The sequence below is a fragment of the Gymnoscopelus braueri genome, assembly GCF_963280865.1.
Source record: "Gymnoscopelus braueri genome assembly, chromosome: 7".
In the NCBI taxonomy this organism is placed as follows: Eukaryota; Metazoa; Chordata; class Actinopteri; order Myctophiformes; family Myctophidae; genus Gymnoscopelus; species Gymnoscopelus braueri.
The window spans coordinates 9,456,085-9,475,670 of NC_137608.1; the positions used below are offsets into that span (position 1 = coordinate 9,456,085).

At 42.8% G+C, this 19,586-nt stretch overlaps 1 protein-coding gene across 1 annotated transcript; it reads left to right on the forward strand.

The window, feature by feature from the left end:
- Positions 1-151: 151 nt before the first annotated feature.
- Positions 152-14,738, forward strand: LOC308088875 (uncharacterized protein; the record flags this gene model as incomplete). The annotated part of the gene is made up of 9 exons (XM_080433460.1): positions 152-193; positions 722-859; positions 2,245-2,377; positions 2,571-2,745; positions 2,899-3,040; positions 3,664-3,807; positions 6,407-6,459; positions 10,922-11,004; positions 14,661-14,738. The coding sequence occupies exons 1-9, from the start codon at positions 153-155 to the stop codon at positions 14,736-14,738; spliced, it is 987 nt and encodes a 328-aa protein (XP_080289586.1). The 5' UTR covers position 152.
- Between the last annotated feature and the right edge of the window lie 4,848 nt (positions 14,739-19,586).

Sequence of the window (19,586 nt, forward strand, 5' to 3'; positions counted from 1 at the left end):
GATTACAGGTGGTCCTGCGGTATAAGACAAGCTTTCATTCATGCTCAGACGCAGACTCATGGGGATGCAGTAGCGGGTCGTTGTGTGGCAGTGAGACCCTGGAGGTGAACACGGTGCAGAGCGCCACAGAGTGGTGTCAACGAGAAGGAATCATGAAACGACTGCTTAACAGCAACGCTCCCTTCCAGATGGAGTGAGTGAAGAGGGATGCATGACACAGCAAAAAATAATGAAACAGGATTTTCATCTTTTACACAGTAGCTCAACCTTTCAGGCCAGATTAAAGCTCTATGTAGGTTCAATCCCTGAAACAGGCAGTTTGTCCATTGATGTGTCATGTGGTAACTTATATCCTGTGTTATATAATGTGCAAATTTGTTCATAAACTTAAACCTAAATATAATTTAGGTTTAAGTTTTGTTTCTCAAATACTTTATCTGAGTCAGTATAAGAATATAAGAATTGCCCTGGACGGCATAGCGGTCCAGGCACCTATAGGCTCAATGTAGCCCGACAGCGCGTTGCAGGTTTGAGTCCCGAGCCTGATGGCCTTTGCTGCATGTCACTCCACATCTCCCCATTCAATATATATATATATCAATAAAGTCATAAAAGCCCCCAAAATATAAATATATATATATATATACTTTTTAAATAGCCTACAGTAGGCTACAACTTTGGTTTTTAAACCAAACCACAACTATAACCTTATCTTCCACAGATTAGCAGGTGGCAGCTGGATGACTAACATAAATGGCATTGGGAACTGGAGAGCTGTAACGCTGGTGGACCTCAGGACCAGATCTGACACTGGGAAAGCCAACAGGTCTCCTCAGACCACCATCATACCGTCACTACGGTAACGTAGAACTCTTCCCTTTTGTTCTTATACTCAGTAATAGCATTTATAGCCTTGCCTATTTATGAATCTCACTCTCTCTCATTGGGCCTGGTCGTAAATACCGTAGCCTACATATCCTGGTCTGGAAGCGAGTCGCTCGATAGCATGATGGATCAACTGAACGTTAATAAAGTAATGCTCTCATGTGTAATGATGAGAATAAGAAGTTAACAAAGTTTACCCCACCACCAAATAATAGGCTAAGAAAACGTGGAAAGGATATTATAGAAGACTTTTCAAGGAGTTGTATTGTCATTCCATGCAGGTACAGAACAAAATGTGTTGCGCAGGTCCTGGTCAGGGCAGAATAAATGACATCTAAACACTCCATAAAACTTGCCCCCTAAAAAACAGTATTAAAAAACAGCAACATAAAAAAAAAACATGTGTCACAGTTCAGTTCATAGTGCATAGTTCATGAGTAATCTTACAGATCAGATCACTAGTGCTATGATCACAGTTCATGGTCTAGAGTAAATAAACAGCTACAGGGAAGAAGCTATTCTTTAGCCTGTGATTCTGGCTTTAATACTATGCAGCCTCCTGCCCAAAGGGAGAAGGGGCAAACCGACCGTGTGCTGGGTGGGGCGGGGCATCTCTCATAATGCTAGTAGCCTTTTTCCTGCACCTGCTGGTGAAAATGTCACTGATGGCGGGTAGGCCGTTTCCAGTGATTTTCTGTACAGAGCCTTCCTATGCGCAGCAGAGCAGTTTCCTTGCCACATTGTGATGCAGGATGAAAGGATGCTCTCCACCGCACACCTGTAGAAGGAAGTAAAGAGGTAACATTAAGACGCTGGAATCCAGGAACACAGAGATCCGATAGATTATGGACCAGATCGCAGACATTGGAGGTGTGCCTGTTACTTCCTGCAACATGATGCTTGTGGCCACACTTAAAGAAACGGCAAACACGCCGAGGGATGTAATTAGAGGTCTAAATGCATCAATTGAAAATACATAAAAATCGGTTGAATTTGCATCATGTCTATAATATACATCCAAGCAATAGATTGTTTGACATATTTTTTCTTTTGTTGAGTAATGTTGGGCACATACATATTTTATCTGAGGTTGGGCACTATTTTAATTGATTTTGCATGAAGAATAAGGCATTCTAATAAAATATGGTTTGAGGCATATAAGTCTGCTTCTGAGCAGACATAAGTTTGAGTGTATGTCTGCCCAAATTCACGGACAAAACAATATTGATGAATCAGTCTCTGAACGTGGGGAGTTGCGGAAATATTGCGGAAAAGTACCAAATATGTGCGGACCCGAGCTTAGTGAATGAGGCCCATTGTCTGTCTCTTTCCTTCACACTCTCTATCTTTGTCTCTCAGAATCCCTTCGAACTGTGCAAGGAACTTCAACTTGTTGGCATTTGATCCGGATGGAGACCATGTTGAATGCAGGGTTGGTACAGGAAATGAGTGTAACCCCTGCACTCCACCTTCTGTTCTCAGCATCTCAACCGTGAGTCTAATACATTTATTTTTTAGAAAAGGACAGACTCTAAAATACTGTCTCTAATATTAATACTAATTTGAATAAACAACTGAATGTATTTGTATTAATCTATTAACGAATCAATTAATTAATCTATTGATATATTAGTTTGTACAGTTTTTCTCCAGCCTTCTTTCTTCTCCCTTCTCTCTTTTTTCAGTCTTGCACTTTGTCGTATGCTGCCTCCACCAGCAACAGTCATCGCTACGTCGTCCAGTTGTATATGGAAGACTTTCCCAACCAGTCTATCACCCTCACACAAACTGATGGATCTCAGACCAGTAGAACTGCAAGCAACGCTCTCAGCAAAATACCTCTACAGTTTCTTGTCAGGGGTACAAAACTACATCCTCAGTTCATGTACATGAACACACTCAAGCAGGTCCATTTTCATAGGAGCTGCTAATAAATAACATAGATACATGACCAAACTAAATTAAACATAAATAATATGACATACAGTAACTTAATTTCCCCTTTGTGCCCAGTGGATGGAACAGTACCCAGCTGTACAGAGGGACAGTATCTACCCAGGTTCCTGTCTCCTACCCCGGCTAACAGAGCACAGCTCTACACCCCTGTTGGTCAGACTCTGGAAATCACCATCAACACAATTGCAACATCCTCCACGTGAGTAGAACACAACAAGACTGAGGCCTCTAGTTTGATGGCAGTAAACTGGAGCACTCAGCAATGAACCACCCAACACAATGTTTTCACAAAATTGTTTTAACAAAATTTGCCATCAGCACTGACATTCTAAAGTACAGTAAGCAAAAACTGTAATTGGTGGTGGGTACGTGCATGCGTGCGTGCGTGCGTGTGATTTTGTGTGTAAGCAGTATTCCACTGCCAACTTTCAAGTTTCACTAATGACAGGAATGTCTACAGTATCTCTTTCCACTTGAGCCTACTATGCAGCCAGACAGGAATACTTTGCCTTCCCAGGACTTGGGAATTCTTTTTGTCATCACTGAGCCCGAACCATAACCCTGGATCGGTTCTTGTGGCAACTTCTTTATTCATTCTTGCAGCATCCAGATGAAGCCATTTGAATTGTCTTTTCTTGGCATGTGGTGTCTGAATTTCTAATGTGCCAAATTATGTAATTTTTGTTGTCCTTTAGTGTAAGTCTAAAGGGTTTCTGAACATCTGATTTACTAATTGAAGTCATTTAGTTGCCGTTTTGTTGTCCTAGGATGTTTCTGAAAGTCTGAAGATGTAGATTAAGACCATCTTTGGTGGTTTTGTAGGGTGTCTAATCTGTGGTTCAGTGGACCCCACAACATGGACCTGACTGGGTCAGGACAGGGACCGTTCACCCTGAGATGGATGCCATCGCCGTCAGAGAATGGACAGCATCACCCTGTCTGCTTTGTCGCTCAGGCTACCTTGGGGTATGTCTGTGTCTACAGTATATAACCTTTTAAAATGTATTATATTGTGCTGTATTACTGTGTCATAAATTCAGTTACTATGCTACCTTTTTATTGTCTCCGCCAGGCCGAAATGCATGGCGAGAGAGTATGTTTTACCCCCTGTCCGTCCGTCCGTCCGTCTGTCCGTGTGTGTGTCCTGTCTGTGTGTTACCAGCTAATCTCCGGCACTGTTGGCCCGCTCGCTGCAAAACTGTGCACACACATTCCCTCAATGCCAATTCAGAACCTCTGCCCCAAATTTTTCACATGGGCCTGTTATAGCGCCACCAGGAGGCTGATTTGTGCAAAACCCATTTTTTTAAATATTACTCCTACAGATTTTATCCAAAAGTCATGCAAATTAGTACACAGTATCTATATAGTCATGTGATCAACCCGGATCTGTCCGATTTCCCATATTCCATCCTGATTGGCTAAGGTTGGCTTCCAAAGTTTGCAGGATTGGTCCGTTTTGAACAAAATGCCTCAAATCATGAACGCAGCTTGCAATTTCCGAGAAATTTCACACTCACATTCCCACTAGGCCATGGAAGAAATGCCACCCATTTAACATTGGCCTGTTATAGCGCCACCAGTAGGTTTAATTTAGCAAAACATATTTTTGGAACAAAATGCCTGAAATCATGAATGCAGTGTCCGATTAACGTGAAAGGCCTAAGAAGAAATGGCACCCTTTTCACATTGGCGCCACCAGGAGGCCACAATAACGTACCTGACCTGTGCTCCGAGGAGCACTTTTTCTAGTTTGTAATGTATTTATTTATTTATTTATTGTCTCCGCCAGGCCGAAAGGCATGGCGAGAGAGTATGTTTTACCCCCTGTCCGTCCGTCCGTCCGTGTGTCCGTCCGTCCGTCCGTCCGTCCGTGTGTGTGTGTGTGTGTGTGTGTGTGTGTGTGTGTCCATCTGTGAACAGCTAATCTCCCGCACCGTTGGGTGGATTGCAGCGAAACTGTGCACACACACTCCCTGGATGCCAATTCAGCAAACCTCTGCCCCAAATTTTTCACATGGGCCTGTTATAGCGCCAAGATGGATCTGTTTGATTTTCCATATTCCATCCTGATTGGCTAACATTGCCAATCAGGCATAACATGCCGCAAATCATGAACACAGCGTCCGATTGCGGTGGAACTTTGCACGCACATTCGCACTACGTTGAAGAACAAACGCCACCCTTTTAACATTGCCCTATTATAGCGCCACCAGGAGGCTGATGTTTCTTTTTTATATTACTCCTACAAATTTTGTCCAAACATAATGCAAAAGGTACACATTATCTCTATAGTCAAGTGATCAAGATGGATCTGTCCGATTTTTTATATTCCATCCTGATTGGCGAATTCCGAACATTGCTGGCCCACAATAACCTACCTAGCCTCGATCTCCAGACTTTTATTGTTTAGTTTTGCTAAAAAATAAAAGCCTGGAGGAACGCGTCGGTGTACCCAGTATAGGAAGTATTTCATTTCCCCAACCAACCACAGTGCAGTGGGCGTCGCTCGTAATGTTGTGTTAACTGGGCGGGGGTTGACGGACAGATCGTTGAACCAATGGGATCAGGCGCGATCTCTCTGCGCCTCTATACACCCGCCCCTCTATACACACTTTTTCTAGTTTATTTATTTAATTATTATTTATTTGTTTTAGTTTTTTTAGTTTTTAAAATATATATATTTACATATTTATTTAGTATGTATTAATCTAAAGCATTATGATAAAGCAATGTTGTTTTATCTCAACTGCTGCAACCCCATACATAGTCATATTTTGGACACTCTACAGTACATAATTATGCAGCCTACTGTAGTACGACATTACCTTACCGCATAACATTATCTACTGTATAGACCAGATCTGAAAGTTTGAATGTTTGTAAACAAACAGGGATTTCTGGTGTAGAATATCTATGGCATTTTCAAAATATAATAATAATATAATAATAGATAAATAATAATATAAATGTAATAATAATAAAGTAACCAGCATTAGCTTTGTGTAGTTTAAAAATAATATTTCCAATAGTCAATAACAATATCATAAGTTTCTTGTTCTTCCAGATATAAGGTTAATGAATAATACTGCTCCAGTGCAACGTTGCTGGTGTTATCTACCCGGAAATATTTGTTTTGGTTGTGGTGATGTCATGATGATTCTGTCCATTCCATCACCCAGGGTCATTATGCACACGTTGGTTGTTGGTTGTTACTGCTGCTTGGAGCTACACATGCTTGTGTGTCATAAGTGCACTCCACAATTACCACAACACCCCAGCAAATAACCTTAATCAACTTCCACTTACAAAAATAAATAAAATAAATAGTTGAACCGATTAAAAAAAGAATTCCCCTGGATTTCTTGGATCACGATGCAACTACACATTTTCTTCAAAACATTGCTATTGCTATTACTGTACTTCTACAGATTTTGTCCAAACTGTTCTACCGTGTAAACTTTATCTCTGCAGTCATGTGACACAAATGTCACTGTTGCAGAAACATTATGTATTTTATTTTATTAACAAAAGTCATGTTTTTCAAACGTGTTTGTTTTCTCAGCGGAGCCAGATATGACTCAGAGCTTCGCTGTGTCATTGTCAGTGTCTCAAATGGTACGTGAAGCCACACATGTTTACAACTGTATCATATTTCACATTCCATCAGTGAATATCTGGTGTGAGGAAGCTCAAAATAAATGTACGTTTATTATTTCCACCTGCAGAACCTACAACCACAACCCCGACGACCACACTGCCAACTACTACACCTACTACTACACCAACTACTACACCTACTACTACACCCACTACTACACCTACTACTACACCAACTGCTACACCAACTACTACACCTACTACTACACCAACTACTACACCTACTACTACACCTACACCTACTACTACACCTACTACTACACCAACTACTACACCTACTACTACACCAACTACTACACCTACTACTACACCTACCAGTACACCTACTACTACACCTACTACACCAACTACTACACCTACTACTACACAACAGACCACTACGACAACACTAACTACAACCACTACCCCAACCACAACACAACCAAGCACAACCACCCAAAAGACCACTACGACAACCCTGCCTACTACACCAACTACTACTGCAACTACTGCTACTGCAACTACAGCCGGTCAAACTACTGCTGCTGCACCAACTACAGCCGGTCCAACTATTGCTGCTGTAACTACAGCCGGTCCAACTACTGCTGCTGTAACTACAGCCGGTCCAACTACTGCTGCTGCAACAACTAGAGCCGCTCCAACTACTGCTGCTGCAACTACAGCCGGTCCAACTACTGCTGCTGTAACTTCAGCCGGTCCAACTACTGCTGCTGCAACTACAAATGTTCCAACTACTGCTGCTGCAACTACAAACGTTCCAACTACTGCTGCTGCAACTACAAACGTTCCAACTACTGCTGCTGCAACTACAAATGTTCCAACTACTGCTGGTGCAACTACAAATGTTCCAACTACTGCTGGTGCAACTACAAACGTTCCAACTACTGCCGCTGCAACTACAGCCGGTCCAACTACTGCTGCTGCAACTACAAACGTTCCAACTACTGCTGGTGCAACTACAACCGGTCCAAATACTGCCGGTGCAACTACAACCGGTCCAACTACTGCCACTGCAACTACAGTCGGTCCAACTACTGCTGCTGCAACTACAAACGTTCCAACTACTGCTGCTGCAAATACAACCGGTACAACTACTACTGGTGCAATTACAACCGGTCCACCTAATGCTGCTGCAACTACAGCCGGTCCACCTACTGCTGGTCCAATTACAACCGGTCCACCTACTGCCGCTGAAACTACAGCCGGTCCAACTACTGCTGGTGCAACTACAACCGGTCCACCTACTGCTGTTTCAACTACAACCGGTCCACCTACGGCTGTTGCAACTACAACCGGTCCACCTACTGCTGGTGCAACTACTGCCGCTGCAATTACAGCCGGTCCAACTACTGCTGCTTCAACAACTACAGCCGGTCCAACTACTGCTGCTGAAAGTACAGCCGGTCCAACTACTGCTGCTGCAACAACTACAGCCGGTCCAACTACTGCTGCTGAAACAACAGCCGGTCCAACTATTGCTGCGGTAACTACAGCCGGTCCAACTACTGCTTCTGTAACTACAGCCGGTCCAACTACTGCTGCTGCAACAACTACAGCCAGTCCAACTACTGCTGCTGCAACAACTCCAGCCGGTCCAACTACTGCTGCTGCAACTACAGCCGGTCCAACTACTGCTGCTGTAACTTCAGCCGGTCCAACTACTGCTGCTGCAACTACAAATGTTCCAACTACTGCTGCTGCAACTACAAACGTTCCAACTACTGCTGCTGCAACTACAAACGTTCCAACTACTGCTGCTGCAACGACAAATGTTCCAACTACTGCTGGTGCAACTACAAATATTCCAACTACTGCTGGTGCAACTACAAACGTTCCAACTACTGCCGCTGCAACTACAGCCGGTCCAACTACTGCTGCTGCAACTACAAACGTTCCAACTACTGCTGGTGCAACTACAACCGGTCCAACTACTGCCACTGCAACTACAGCCGGTCCAACTACTGCTGCTGCAACTACAAACGTTCCAACTACTGCTGCTGCAAATACAACCGGTACAACTACTACTGGTGCAATTACAACCTGTCCACCTAATGCTGCTGCAACTACAGCCGGTCCACCTACTGCTGGTCCAATTACAACCGGTCCACCTACTGCCGCTGAAACTACAGCCGGTCCAACTACTGCTGGTGCAACTACAACCGGACCACCTACTGCTGTTTCAACTACAACCGGTCCACCTACGGCTGCTGCAACTACAACCGGTCCAACTACTGCTGGTGCAACTACACCTACTACAACACCAACTACAACACCTACTACTACACCAACTACTACAACACCTACTACTACACCAACTACTACAACACCTACTACAACACCAACTACTATACCAACTACTACACCAATTGCTACAACACCAACTACAACACCAACTACTACACCAACTACAACACAAACTACTACTACAACACCAACTACAACACCAACTACTACATCAACTACAACACCAACTACTATACCTACTACAACACCAACTACAACACCAACTACAACACCAACTACCACTACACCAACTACTACACCTACTACCACACCTACCACTACACCAACCACTACACCTACTACTAAACCAACTACTACACCTACTACTACACCAACTACTACACCTACTACTACACCTACTACTACACCAACTACTACACCTACTACAACACCAACTACTACACCTACTACTACACCAACTACTACACCTACTACTACACCAACTACTACACCTACTACAACACCAACTACTACACCAACTACTACACCAACTACTACACCTACTACACCTACCACTACACCAGCTACTACACCTACCACTACACCTACTACTACACCAACTACTAGACCTACCACTACACCAACTACTACACCAACTACTACACCTACCAGTACACCAGCTACTACAGCAACATATCCACCCATAACAACCCCACCGGCACCCAAAACAAATGTCTCAACCAACAACCCTGGATCTCGTAAGTGTGATTTTTTTGTTAAAAGTGTCAGTCTCAATTCAGCACTTAGTGTGGAAGTCATCTCAGTTCCTGATTCAGCTTCCACCACAGAGCCACTGGGGAAGACATCTTACCTAGGTTCTAAGAACACTACAGTGCATTTGGCATAGAGTGAACGCAGCGTCGACCATGTAGAGGCTTGAGGCAATTTTTTTGATTAATGAGGCTAATTAGTTGATGTTGAACTTTGGTAGACTTTGGGTTGTATACTTTAGGTAACTGGTGATATAAAAACAGCCAATCTAGCCGATCTACAAGCTCGCAACGCGACAGGTTCACTTCTGAGCTTGAGGATCGGCTATTGTTGGATAAGATTCCCCCAGAATAAGTTTGCAGGGGTTCAAGTATTTTTTATGTTTATATATGTTTTGGTCAAAATGAATACTTTACTACATGTTACTGATTGTTACATAATTATGCTTACAGTGAGTATGAAGAATTCTGTTATATAAATTATATTTCTTTATATGACGATTGCATTATGAAGTTTAAGTTAAGAGCAGTGGTTAGTAAACATAGCCTATATTTTGGGGACACATTCAGTCTATCCACTATTGCCCCCCAAAGTATTCTCTCTGTTGTATTACAGCAGCAGTATTTCATTTACTTCCTCATAACATGGCTGAACGTGCGTTCAGCCATGGCTTGACCAAGTCTGACTCGACAAAGTCGCTCCTTCTCAGCCTAGGCTTGGCGTTCATGGAACAGAATTTAACAAGGCTGCACTTAGCAGACTTTGTCAAACCTGGATTTGTCTTACATCCAGGATGATTTCATTCTGCCTTTGTTAAAGTTGTACAATGCAGATTCAGAAATAACGATTTTTAGCAACCTCTGCTGGTCACTACCGTCACTGCATACAATTTCCGTAGTCCTCGATTACCCAGAATTCCATTTGTTTTCACCGGAAGCGTTTCAAAAAGCGATCTTTTAATTGTTTTCTGCGGATCGTTTCTCTTAGCCAGTGGATAGTTACCATGAGCTGTGCTTTCTTTTTCTGTTCTTTTTCGATCTTCCAATCCTACATTCTCTTAAAATCAGCGTGAGGTTCCGTTTTGTTATTAGCGCGGTAGTTCCTGGCCAAACAGGAAACCGTTGCGGTAGTTCCATTTTCTGGCTAGATGACGTCATTTTCCCGGGAAAGTCCCCCACGACAGCGTTCAATACAAAATATATAAATAAAAGGCTTCCGGGGGTGAAATTCATGGAGTGGGTGTTGTGAAACTTTTGCCACTCACAAAAGATATACAATTTAACTTTAGTTTTGTTGAAAACGTAGTATTACTTTAAACAAGCCCCAGGTAGCTATAAAACCCAAGGTTCTACCCACATCATCAACAATGTCATACCTGTCTGAACTAACATTTTACCTTCATTTTTTACCTATATTTTACCTTTAGGTCACGTCATCGGTCTGAGGGTGGGGCTCTCCTCAGAGACATCTTTAACCGATGAAGACATCGAAAATATTGTGTTGCCGAAGGTAGGCTACTGTAATCAAACTAACACATGATAATTTAGCAGATAAGTGTACAGTAGCAGAGTGGCTTAGAGCGTCTACCTGATGAACAAAAGCGTACTATCTCCCCAGTGTGAATTCCCCTTTAGGCTAGTGGTGAGGATGTTGGCTTTCCACGCAGGAGACCCGAGAGAGAGAGAGAGAGAGAGAGAGAGAGAGAGAGAGAGAGAGAGAGAGAGAGAGAGAGAGAGAGAGAGAGAGAGAGAGAGAGAGAGAGAGTCTATATTGCCAAAGAAAACAAGCATATATAGCATGAGGCAGTGTAAAATGGCTATGCAGTCTACTCTTTGTCTTTCTTCTTGTTAAGTAGAATAGATAACTTAAAGGCTAGATGGCAGCACTTTTGATTCCTGGATATGACTTGTCCTGTACTCTTTTATTGAAAAAAATAAAAACTTTTGGCCAAACACTCCATAAAGAGAAACAGATGTGTGTGGAGGAACACTGAGCTATGCGAAGCACATAAGTGAATGAAATCATGATTCATGATTATTCATAGGGGCTTGCTGATGTAAAAATACACAAACATGTTGTGTATTTTAATTATATCTCCATTGGGACCATGGATACGTTCTAGGAGTGTGAACAATATATTCAGGGGCGGTCTTTGCACTAGGCAAGGTTAGGGGACAAGAAAGACACAGAGAAAGTGAGAGATAGAGAGATATTTATTGGACACATTTTCAACCTATCTTCATATATTTGGTCCTCACTAATAATCATGATAAAATGTTAAAAAAAAATCTACTGGGTCTGTCTCATAGGAGGGCTGTGGACACTTCAGAAACCCGCCTACCAGTGACATCATCGTTAGGCAGGTTGTTTTTTTTTCAAACAAGATTTCAATTATAATTTTTATTTTTACACGAGAACAATGGCTTCTATTCTATTATAGCATGTGAACCTTCCAGGAATAGAAAACCTGCCGTCTCTATTAGCTCATGGTAGGCAGGTTTCTGAACTGTCCACAGCCCTCCTCTGAGACACAGACTGTACCAAAAATGGTACCATATCATCAGCATTAGTGAGGACCAATTATATGAAGATGGGTTGAAAATGGGTGAAGTCAGCCTTGAATGTAAATTTGCATAATTATTTCCTTGGGTTTTTGACATGCAAATCGCCATGGCAGTAGGGTATTTGATAGTTTTTTGTTGGAAGGTGAGAATGGACTCTCTCTCTCTCTCTCTAACACTCTGTCTCGCTCTCGCTCTCACATCAATGAGAGAGTGGGAATGTTTTACACTTTTACTGTCGCTTTATGTATATTATGTCTGTATAAACTCCAGTCCCACAAACAGTGTACACATACATTCCATGCATCTAAAGTCATGGGTTTTCAACTGGTGGTCCGTTGACCACTGGTGGCCCGTGAAGGTATTGCATGTGGTCCCTGACCATGCATTTAGTAATGTAAAAAAGTGAAGATTTGTATTTTATTTTATTTTATCGTCCACTAGTTGAGAAACAGTATGATGTATGATGACGCATCAATGTTATCAGTTGACGCATCAATGTTATCAGTTATTGGGAAGTCGGATGTCAAGAACTTCCACAGAAATCGAAGTTAGAATCTCAAAGGAAACTGTACCGGATTGTCTGGTTGAGTCACCATTATTAAGAAATGTGCCCATAATCAATCACATGTCTCTGCTTGCTCATACAGTTGCAATGAATCAGTTAACATGAGTTTAATAAGGAAGGTTAAGAGAACCGAATAAGGGAAACCATGGGAAAGGAATAGATCAGTGGTTCTCAATCTTTTTTTTTGCTATGGACCACTAGCATATCTCAGTAAATAATAAAAGTAATAGTAATAATTCACCTCAAATTAACAAATTGAATTAAGCCCTTAACAGTCATTATTTAATTTCAAGCTTCCCCCCCCACACGACGCCCATACCCCCACTCCCAACACAACAGTGGTCCCCAGGTTGATTCTCAGTCAGGGTGGTGGTCCCTGGTTCATAATCAGTTGATCTAAGTGATACTCTCTTTAAAAAAAATCTGTGGGGGGGGGGGGGGGGGCCCAGACAACCGGCTTGAGGGCGGGGTTAGTGACACTGAGCCAGGGGCCTCATACTACGGTTTGCCTAAGGCCTCCAGATCCCCAAGTCCGCCCCTGAATATATTTCTCATTTCATGTTGTCTTTAACATCTTTAACATATTTTCTCAGAACGTCTTGCAAGCTCTTTGACAGGACAGTAATTACATTACATTACATTACAGTCATTTAGCAGACGCTTTTATCCAAAGCGACTTACAATAAGTGTATTCAACATAGGTAGGGAACGAAAACCACTAATCACCAGAAGTCTTTAGTGCATTTTCTGCAAAAATAAGCAACCAAGAGTATACCTAGCGCTAAGGTAAAAGTGCAATATATCAGCTACCTATTTCCTTAAACAGATGAGACAAAATAGCTAAATCAAATGAGCATGAGCTAAAACAAATAAGTGTATCGACTAAACAAGATCCAATAAACAATCCAATAATCCAATAAACAATACATTAATAGAAAACAAGCGTTCGTACAACTAGTTAACAACAAGTAGGTCAGGCAGAGAGAAAGGGTAGTGTTTCCTGAAGAGGTGAGTTTTCAGCCTGCGGCGAAATATGGGCAGTGACTCTGCTGTCCTAACATCAGTGGGAAGTTCATTCCACCACTGTGGGGCCAGAACAGAAAAGAGTCGTGACCGTGTGGATCGGCCAGAAGGACCCTTGAGTGACGAGGCAATCAGTCGCCCCGAGGTGGCAGACCGAAGTGGTCGGGCAGGGGTGTAGGCATCGACCATAGCCCGGAGGTAGGAAGGAGCTGTTCCTTTCACTGCCCTATAGGCTAGCACCAGGGTTTTGAACTGGATGCGAGCCGCTACGGGGAGCCAGTGTAGAGAGCGGAGAAGGATGGTTGTGTGGGAGAACTTGGGGCGGTTGAACACCAGGCGAGCCGCAGCTTTCTGAACAAGCTCCAGAGGTTTGATGGCAGATGCCGGAGCACCAGCAAGGAGGGAGTTGCAGTAGTCCAGGCGGGAGATGACGAGAGCCTGGATGAGCACCTGGGCTGCCTTCTCTGTGAGGAAGGGGCGAATCCTCCTGATGTTGTAGAGCAGGAATCTGCAGGACCTCGTCACTGATGCGATGTTTGCCGAGAACGTCAGTTGATCGTCCAGGGTCACACCCAGATTCTTCGCAGTCCGAGTTGAGGTCACCACAGCATTATCAATGGTGATGGCCATGTCTCGGTGCGGACAGCCCTTCCCCGGGAGGAACATCAGCTCGGTCTTGTCCAGGTTGAGCTTCAGGTGGTTTGTCGACATCCACTCCGAGATGTCAGCCAGACAAGCAGCAATGCGTGTCTCCACCTGGGTATCAGAGGGGGGGAATGAGAGGATTAGCTGGGTGTCATCGGCATAGCAGTGGTAGGAAAAGCCATGGGAGTGGATGACAGCACCCAGAGATGTAGTGTAGAGAGAGAAAAGAAGAGGACCCAGAACCGAGCCTTGGGGAACCCCAGTAATGGTTATGGTACTGTAATGATTAACGAAATGAAAGGTAACCGACACAACAGTATCACATATCAAAAACATTGTTTTTTTTTGTTTTCATTTATCACTTCCAGCTTAGAGAGGAACTGGTCAAACTGGGGCTGCCGGCAGACATCGTACTAAAGCTGAAAAACGTTCTAGACGAGGAGTGACAACTACAGCTACAGCACCCCCTCCTGGTCACCTCTATTGGTCTGCCTCTCTTGGAGATACATTTTAATTTCACAATTTAAAAGCATTTTTTCACTGTAGATAAACAATGTTAAAATATATTTTTTGTTGTTGTCATTGACATGATACTAATTCAGTATACTATAGACCGCCGAAGTCTGACGTCATTTACACATCCTTTGTTTGTCTACCTGGTTCGCAGTTTTCCACCCCCGTTCTGAATCCCATAGACGTATTTAATATCGCGTCAAATAAGAACTGTGTTCCAAAAATAAACAAATGACCACGGCGGGTTGATTCTTATGGATATGAAGCATCAACTGACGGTGAGAAAACGCTAATGTTACTTCCGCCGAATTAGTTACATTTTCGCCAGAAACAGACTGTATCAAATATAAGTGACTGACTATCATAAACGATACAGAACCTCCTCCCTGACAATAACGCCGACACGCGGTGTTTATTTTTGGACCACAATTCTTATATGAGACGATTCTAAGATGACCCAATGTTATTCTCCATAGAGAAATTACTTCCGCAAACCTGGGGATGAACGAGTGACGTCAGGACTTCGGTGCTCTATTGTCATACACAATGGAAAACAGCAGAAATACCGTCGGGGCTCGGTAATTGAACCCATGACTAGCGATCAGAAATTAGAGCATGTGTATATTGCCTTAACCACTATGCCATTATGAAGCCTCCCATTATGAGGGTTTAATGCTTGAATATACAGTAGTGAACTGAACTATTGTCCACCTGATGGCAAGCTTTACTTCCACATTCTTCTTGTGTGTTGTTATCTCGTCTAAACACATAAAACTAATTCCAAATCAACTGTAAGTTGGTTTGGGCAAATAAATGATTGAATATTGAATGTTATCCAAATATTTGTATTCATTTAAATTGCAACGCTGTTTCTCTCTCTCTCTCGATTTCTCTACCATCTCTAACTCCCAACACTTAAGCCTACACTATCGTTAACCATAATAGGACCCTGGGAGCAAAATAATGACATCCTGAGTAGCTGGAGAATATCACTGCAGATGATCTAACCAATTAATTATCCAGCCTCTCTGTGTTAATTTAATGAGTGAGATCTACTGTAGTGTTTGGGTGAAATGAAAGCCTGGATGTCCATCGATCATAACTAAGCACCACTGCTCTATACAGGTTCAGTTCTCCTCGGAACAAACTAGCAGATAATCATCTGTAAACTATAAAAAGTGCTCCTCGGAGCACAGGTCTCCGCCAGGTCAGGTACTTATTGTGGCCTCCTGGTGGCGCTATAATAGGCCAATGTGAAAAGGGTGGCATTTCTTCTTAGGCCTTTCACTGCAATCGGACACTGCATTCATGATTTGAGGCATTTTGTTCCAAAAATGTGTTTTTCTAAATTAGACCTGCTGTTGGCGCTATAACAGGCCAATGCGAAAAGGGTGGCATTTCTTCCTCGGCCTAGTGGGAATGCGCGTGTGAAATTTCACGGAAATCGCAAGCTGCGTTCATGATTTGAGGCATTTTGTTCAAAACGGACCAAACATACAAACTTTGGAAGCCACCCTTAACCAATCAGGATAGAATCTGGGAAATCGGACAGATCCGGGTTGATCACATGACTATAAAGATACTGTGTACCGATTTGCATGACATTTGGACAACATCTGTAGGAGAAAAAAAAAAAGTTTTGCACAAATCTGCCTCCTGGTGGCACTATAACGGGCCCATGTAACAAATTGGGGCAGAGGTTCTGAATTGGCATCCAGGGAGTGTGTGTGCACAGTTTCGCAGCGGCCGGGCCAACGGTGCCGGAGATTAGCTGCTCACAGACAAATGACGGACGGACACACGGACACACGGACGGACGGACAGGGGGTAAAACATACTCTCTCGCCATGCCTTTCGGCCTGGCGGAGACAATTAGCCTGCTAGCAGCAAGCTACCCTACCTCTTCCTATTGGCATTACAAGGTGACCAGATGTTTAGGTTTTCAAGCAGCTCAAGTTCAAGCAGCAATAAACATTTATACAGTTTGCTAAATGTGGGTGGGGCTTGGACTAAAAGATCTGTCCAGGTGCACAAAACCTTTGTTTTTCTGATAGTTAACTTGGTATGTTTTCTAAAGAAATCTTAAATGCATTTTAAAAGAAAGTTCCTAAATGATGATGCTTCATGCAACCGGACAGAATTTATCAACAAAGCTGAATAATACATCTATCAATCATTCATTTATCGATATATCTTTCTCAGTCCGTCCATCCATCTGTCTGTCTGTCAGTCAGTTCGTCCATCCAGGGAAAGACATTTTCAGTTGATGGAGGTCGAACAATAGGAAGAGGAATAGTACAAAAGTACAGTACATAGTTTCAAGCTAGTTAACAAGAAATAAATAGCAGTCAGTAAACTGTAAACTTGGCCATCCTGAAACTACATGATATTAAAGCCTTTTTAGTGTGGTTGCCCGAATGGGCAACCAGACTATATAATAGTACTCTACCGACTTTATTCTAGACTAGCCCATACCCGGTCGGGGACACGACCCACCCAAGACACCAAGACAGAGGTTACTCCAATTATATTGTAGGATTATATAGTAGGATAGTAGGATATATAGTAGGATAAACTTTATTTTGCCGCGCATCCTCCCACAGTTTTTTCCCCCCCATTTTGTGCCATATGTCAAAATCACCGGCCTCACCGGGAATCCATGGCTGTCATTTTGCTAAGAGATTGGTTACATAGTTTAATTGATATTGATTTATTAGTGCATTAAATTTCCCCATCCACTTTAATGGGAATTGCAAAAACTCCCATTCAAGTATGTTTTTCTCAGAAACCGTTACAAGACTTGGAGGGGAGGTTAATAGTTTATTGCAAAATTATTAAAAAAAGAATCACACTAGTCGGCCACATGGTGGTGCTATAACAGACCACTTTACCTTTTGGCCTATAACTCTTGAACCGTCGGTCGTAAAATAAAAATCTTTTTTTCCCTACATTCCTTGGGTCATGACACAACTCCCCCATATAGGCCACGCCCATTGGATAGATACATTTTCCGCCATTTTGAATTTTCTTCAAAACACACTTTTAGCTCCTTTTCCCACATCTTTTGCAAATCTCACAAAAATGGGTACACATGATCTCTGGACCCATGCGATAAACACCTCCAAGCGGAATTTTGATAGTCCATACCGTTCGTCCGTAATTGGCTTCCAAATTTAGTGGGAGGGGCCTGTTTTACAAAAAACGCCAAAAATCACTAACAGAACATCTGGTCCATCCCAAATTTGAATCACATGTCAATGGTGGTTCACTCAACAAATCCCCACAAGCATGTTGGGGGGATCAATCCTCAATCCTCACAAAATGAAACACAAGTGATCTCAGGAGTTACGTGACAATGTAATTGGCGCAGCCTCCGACGGTATTCCTCGAGTCCCGGAGGCAGCGACTCGCGTCGGCGCAACCACACTCTGCAATTGCCCTGAATTGCGACGCGTCTAGTTTGTTGTTGGTTTGGAGGGCTTGAAACAGACTTGGCATTGTCAGTTGAAAATTCAATTACAATTTGGTCGGTTCAGAGCAATGGTTTTTTACTCGAGATGTGCTGTTTTTAGGTACTGTTTTAAGCACTTTTTAATCTGTTGTAATTGTCTCCGCCAGGCCGAAGGCGTGTGTATGTGTGTGTGTGTGTGTGTGTGTGTGTGTGTGTGTGTGTGTGTGTGTGTGTGTGTGTGTGTGTGTGCGTGTGAATGTGCGTGTGCGTGTGTGTCCATCTGTGAGCATGTCTCCAGCACCGTTGGAGACAGCAGCGAAACTGTGCACGCGCACTCCCTGGATGCCAGAGCAGAACCTTTGCCCCGAATTTTTCAGATCGGCCTGTCATAGCGCCACCAGGAGGCCGATTTTTGCAAAACATTTTTTGCTAAAAACACACAGAGCACTTGGGGGCGGGACTAAAGCATGACAGACAGTCAGTTTAGTTCAACCAGCAGTTGGCTTATGAAAAGTATTCTTAACCGGTTTATAGTCATTTGCTGAAACTGCAGTAATATTTGTATTATTATTATGAAAAAACAGCTGAAGGTGACTGACTGCAACATTCGGCATGGCTCAATCCCCTTCAAAATGTGTGCACCTTTTTCAATACGACTAGTTTTCTAATCATACTGTAGCCCTATATATATATATATATATATATATATATGGTTATGGTTATGGTTATGGTTATGTCTGAGTCAGAGTTGGGGCCGTGGTCCCGCCTATATGGGCGTATCAGGATGGTTATGGTTATGTCTGAGTCAGAGCCGTAGAATTTTGGAGCTCTGTGGTTTTCTGCCCGACTGTAAGAAGGATCCAATAGTGTTAATCATTTGTAAGGGGATATACTGTACAGTAAAGACAGTGTCTTTGCTTTTTATTATCATTAGACAGGACAGCGTTGAGAGACAGGATTTGACCATGTGCAGGGAGGAGGGCCACACAACAATTAAAGGTCTCCAGCTGCATTAGAACTGACTGTGTCACTTTAACCCGGGACCAGACGAATCTTCCAGTGCAAAATAGTCTGCGCGAGGCTAGCGCTCCCCCACTTCTAAAAGTAGCACTACAACACTGCACACACAGTCAAATTGGATGTTTATATCCAATGAATTCTTACTCCACTTTGACCGACAAGTCGTATGTGCCAAAACTCTTGGTACTGGTATTGATGCATGTCCTGTAAGTACGCATGTTAATATACAACTTTAACAATTCAATTTATGTTTTCCAATAACTGACATAGGCTATTGTAGTATAATAATTGTCATTTATGTATGCAATAA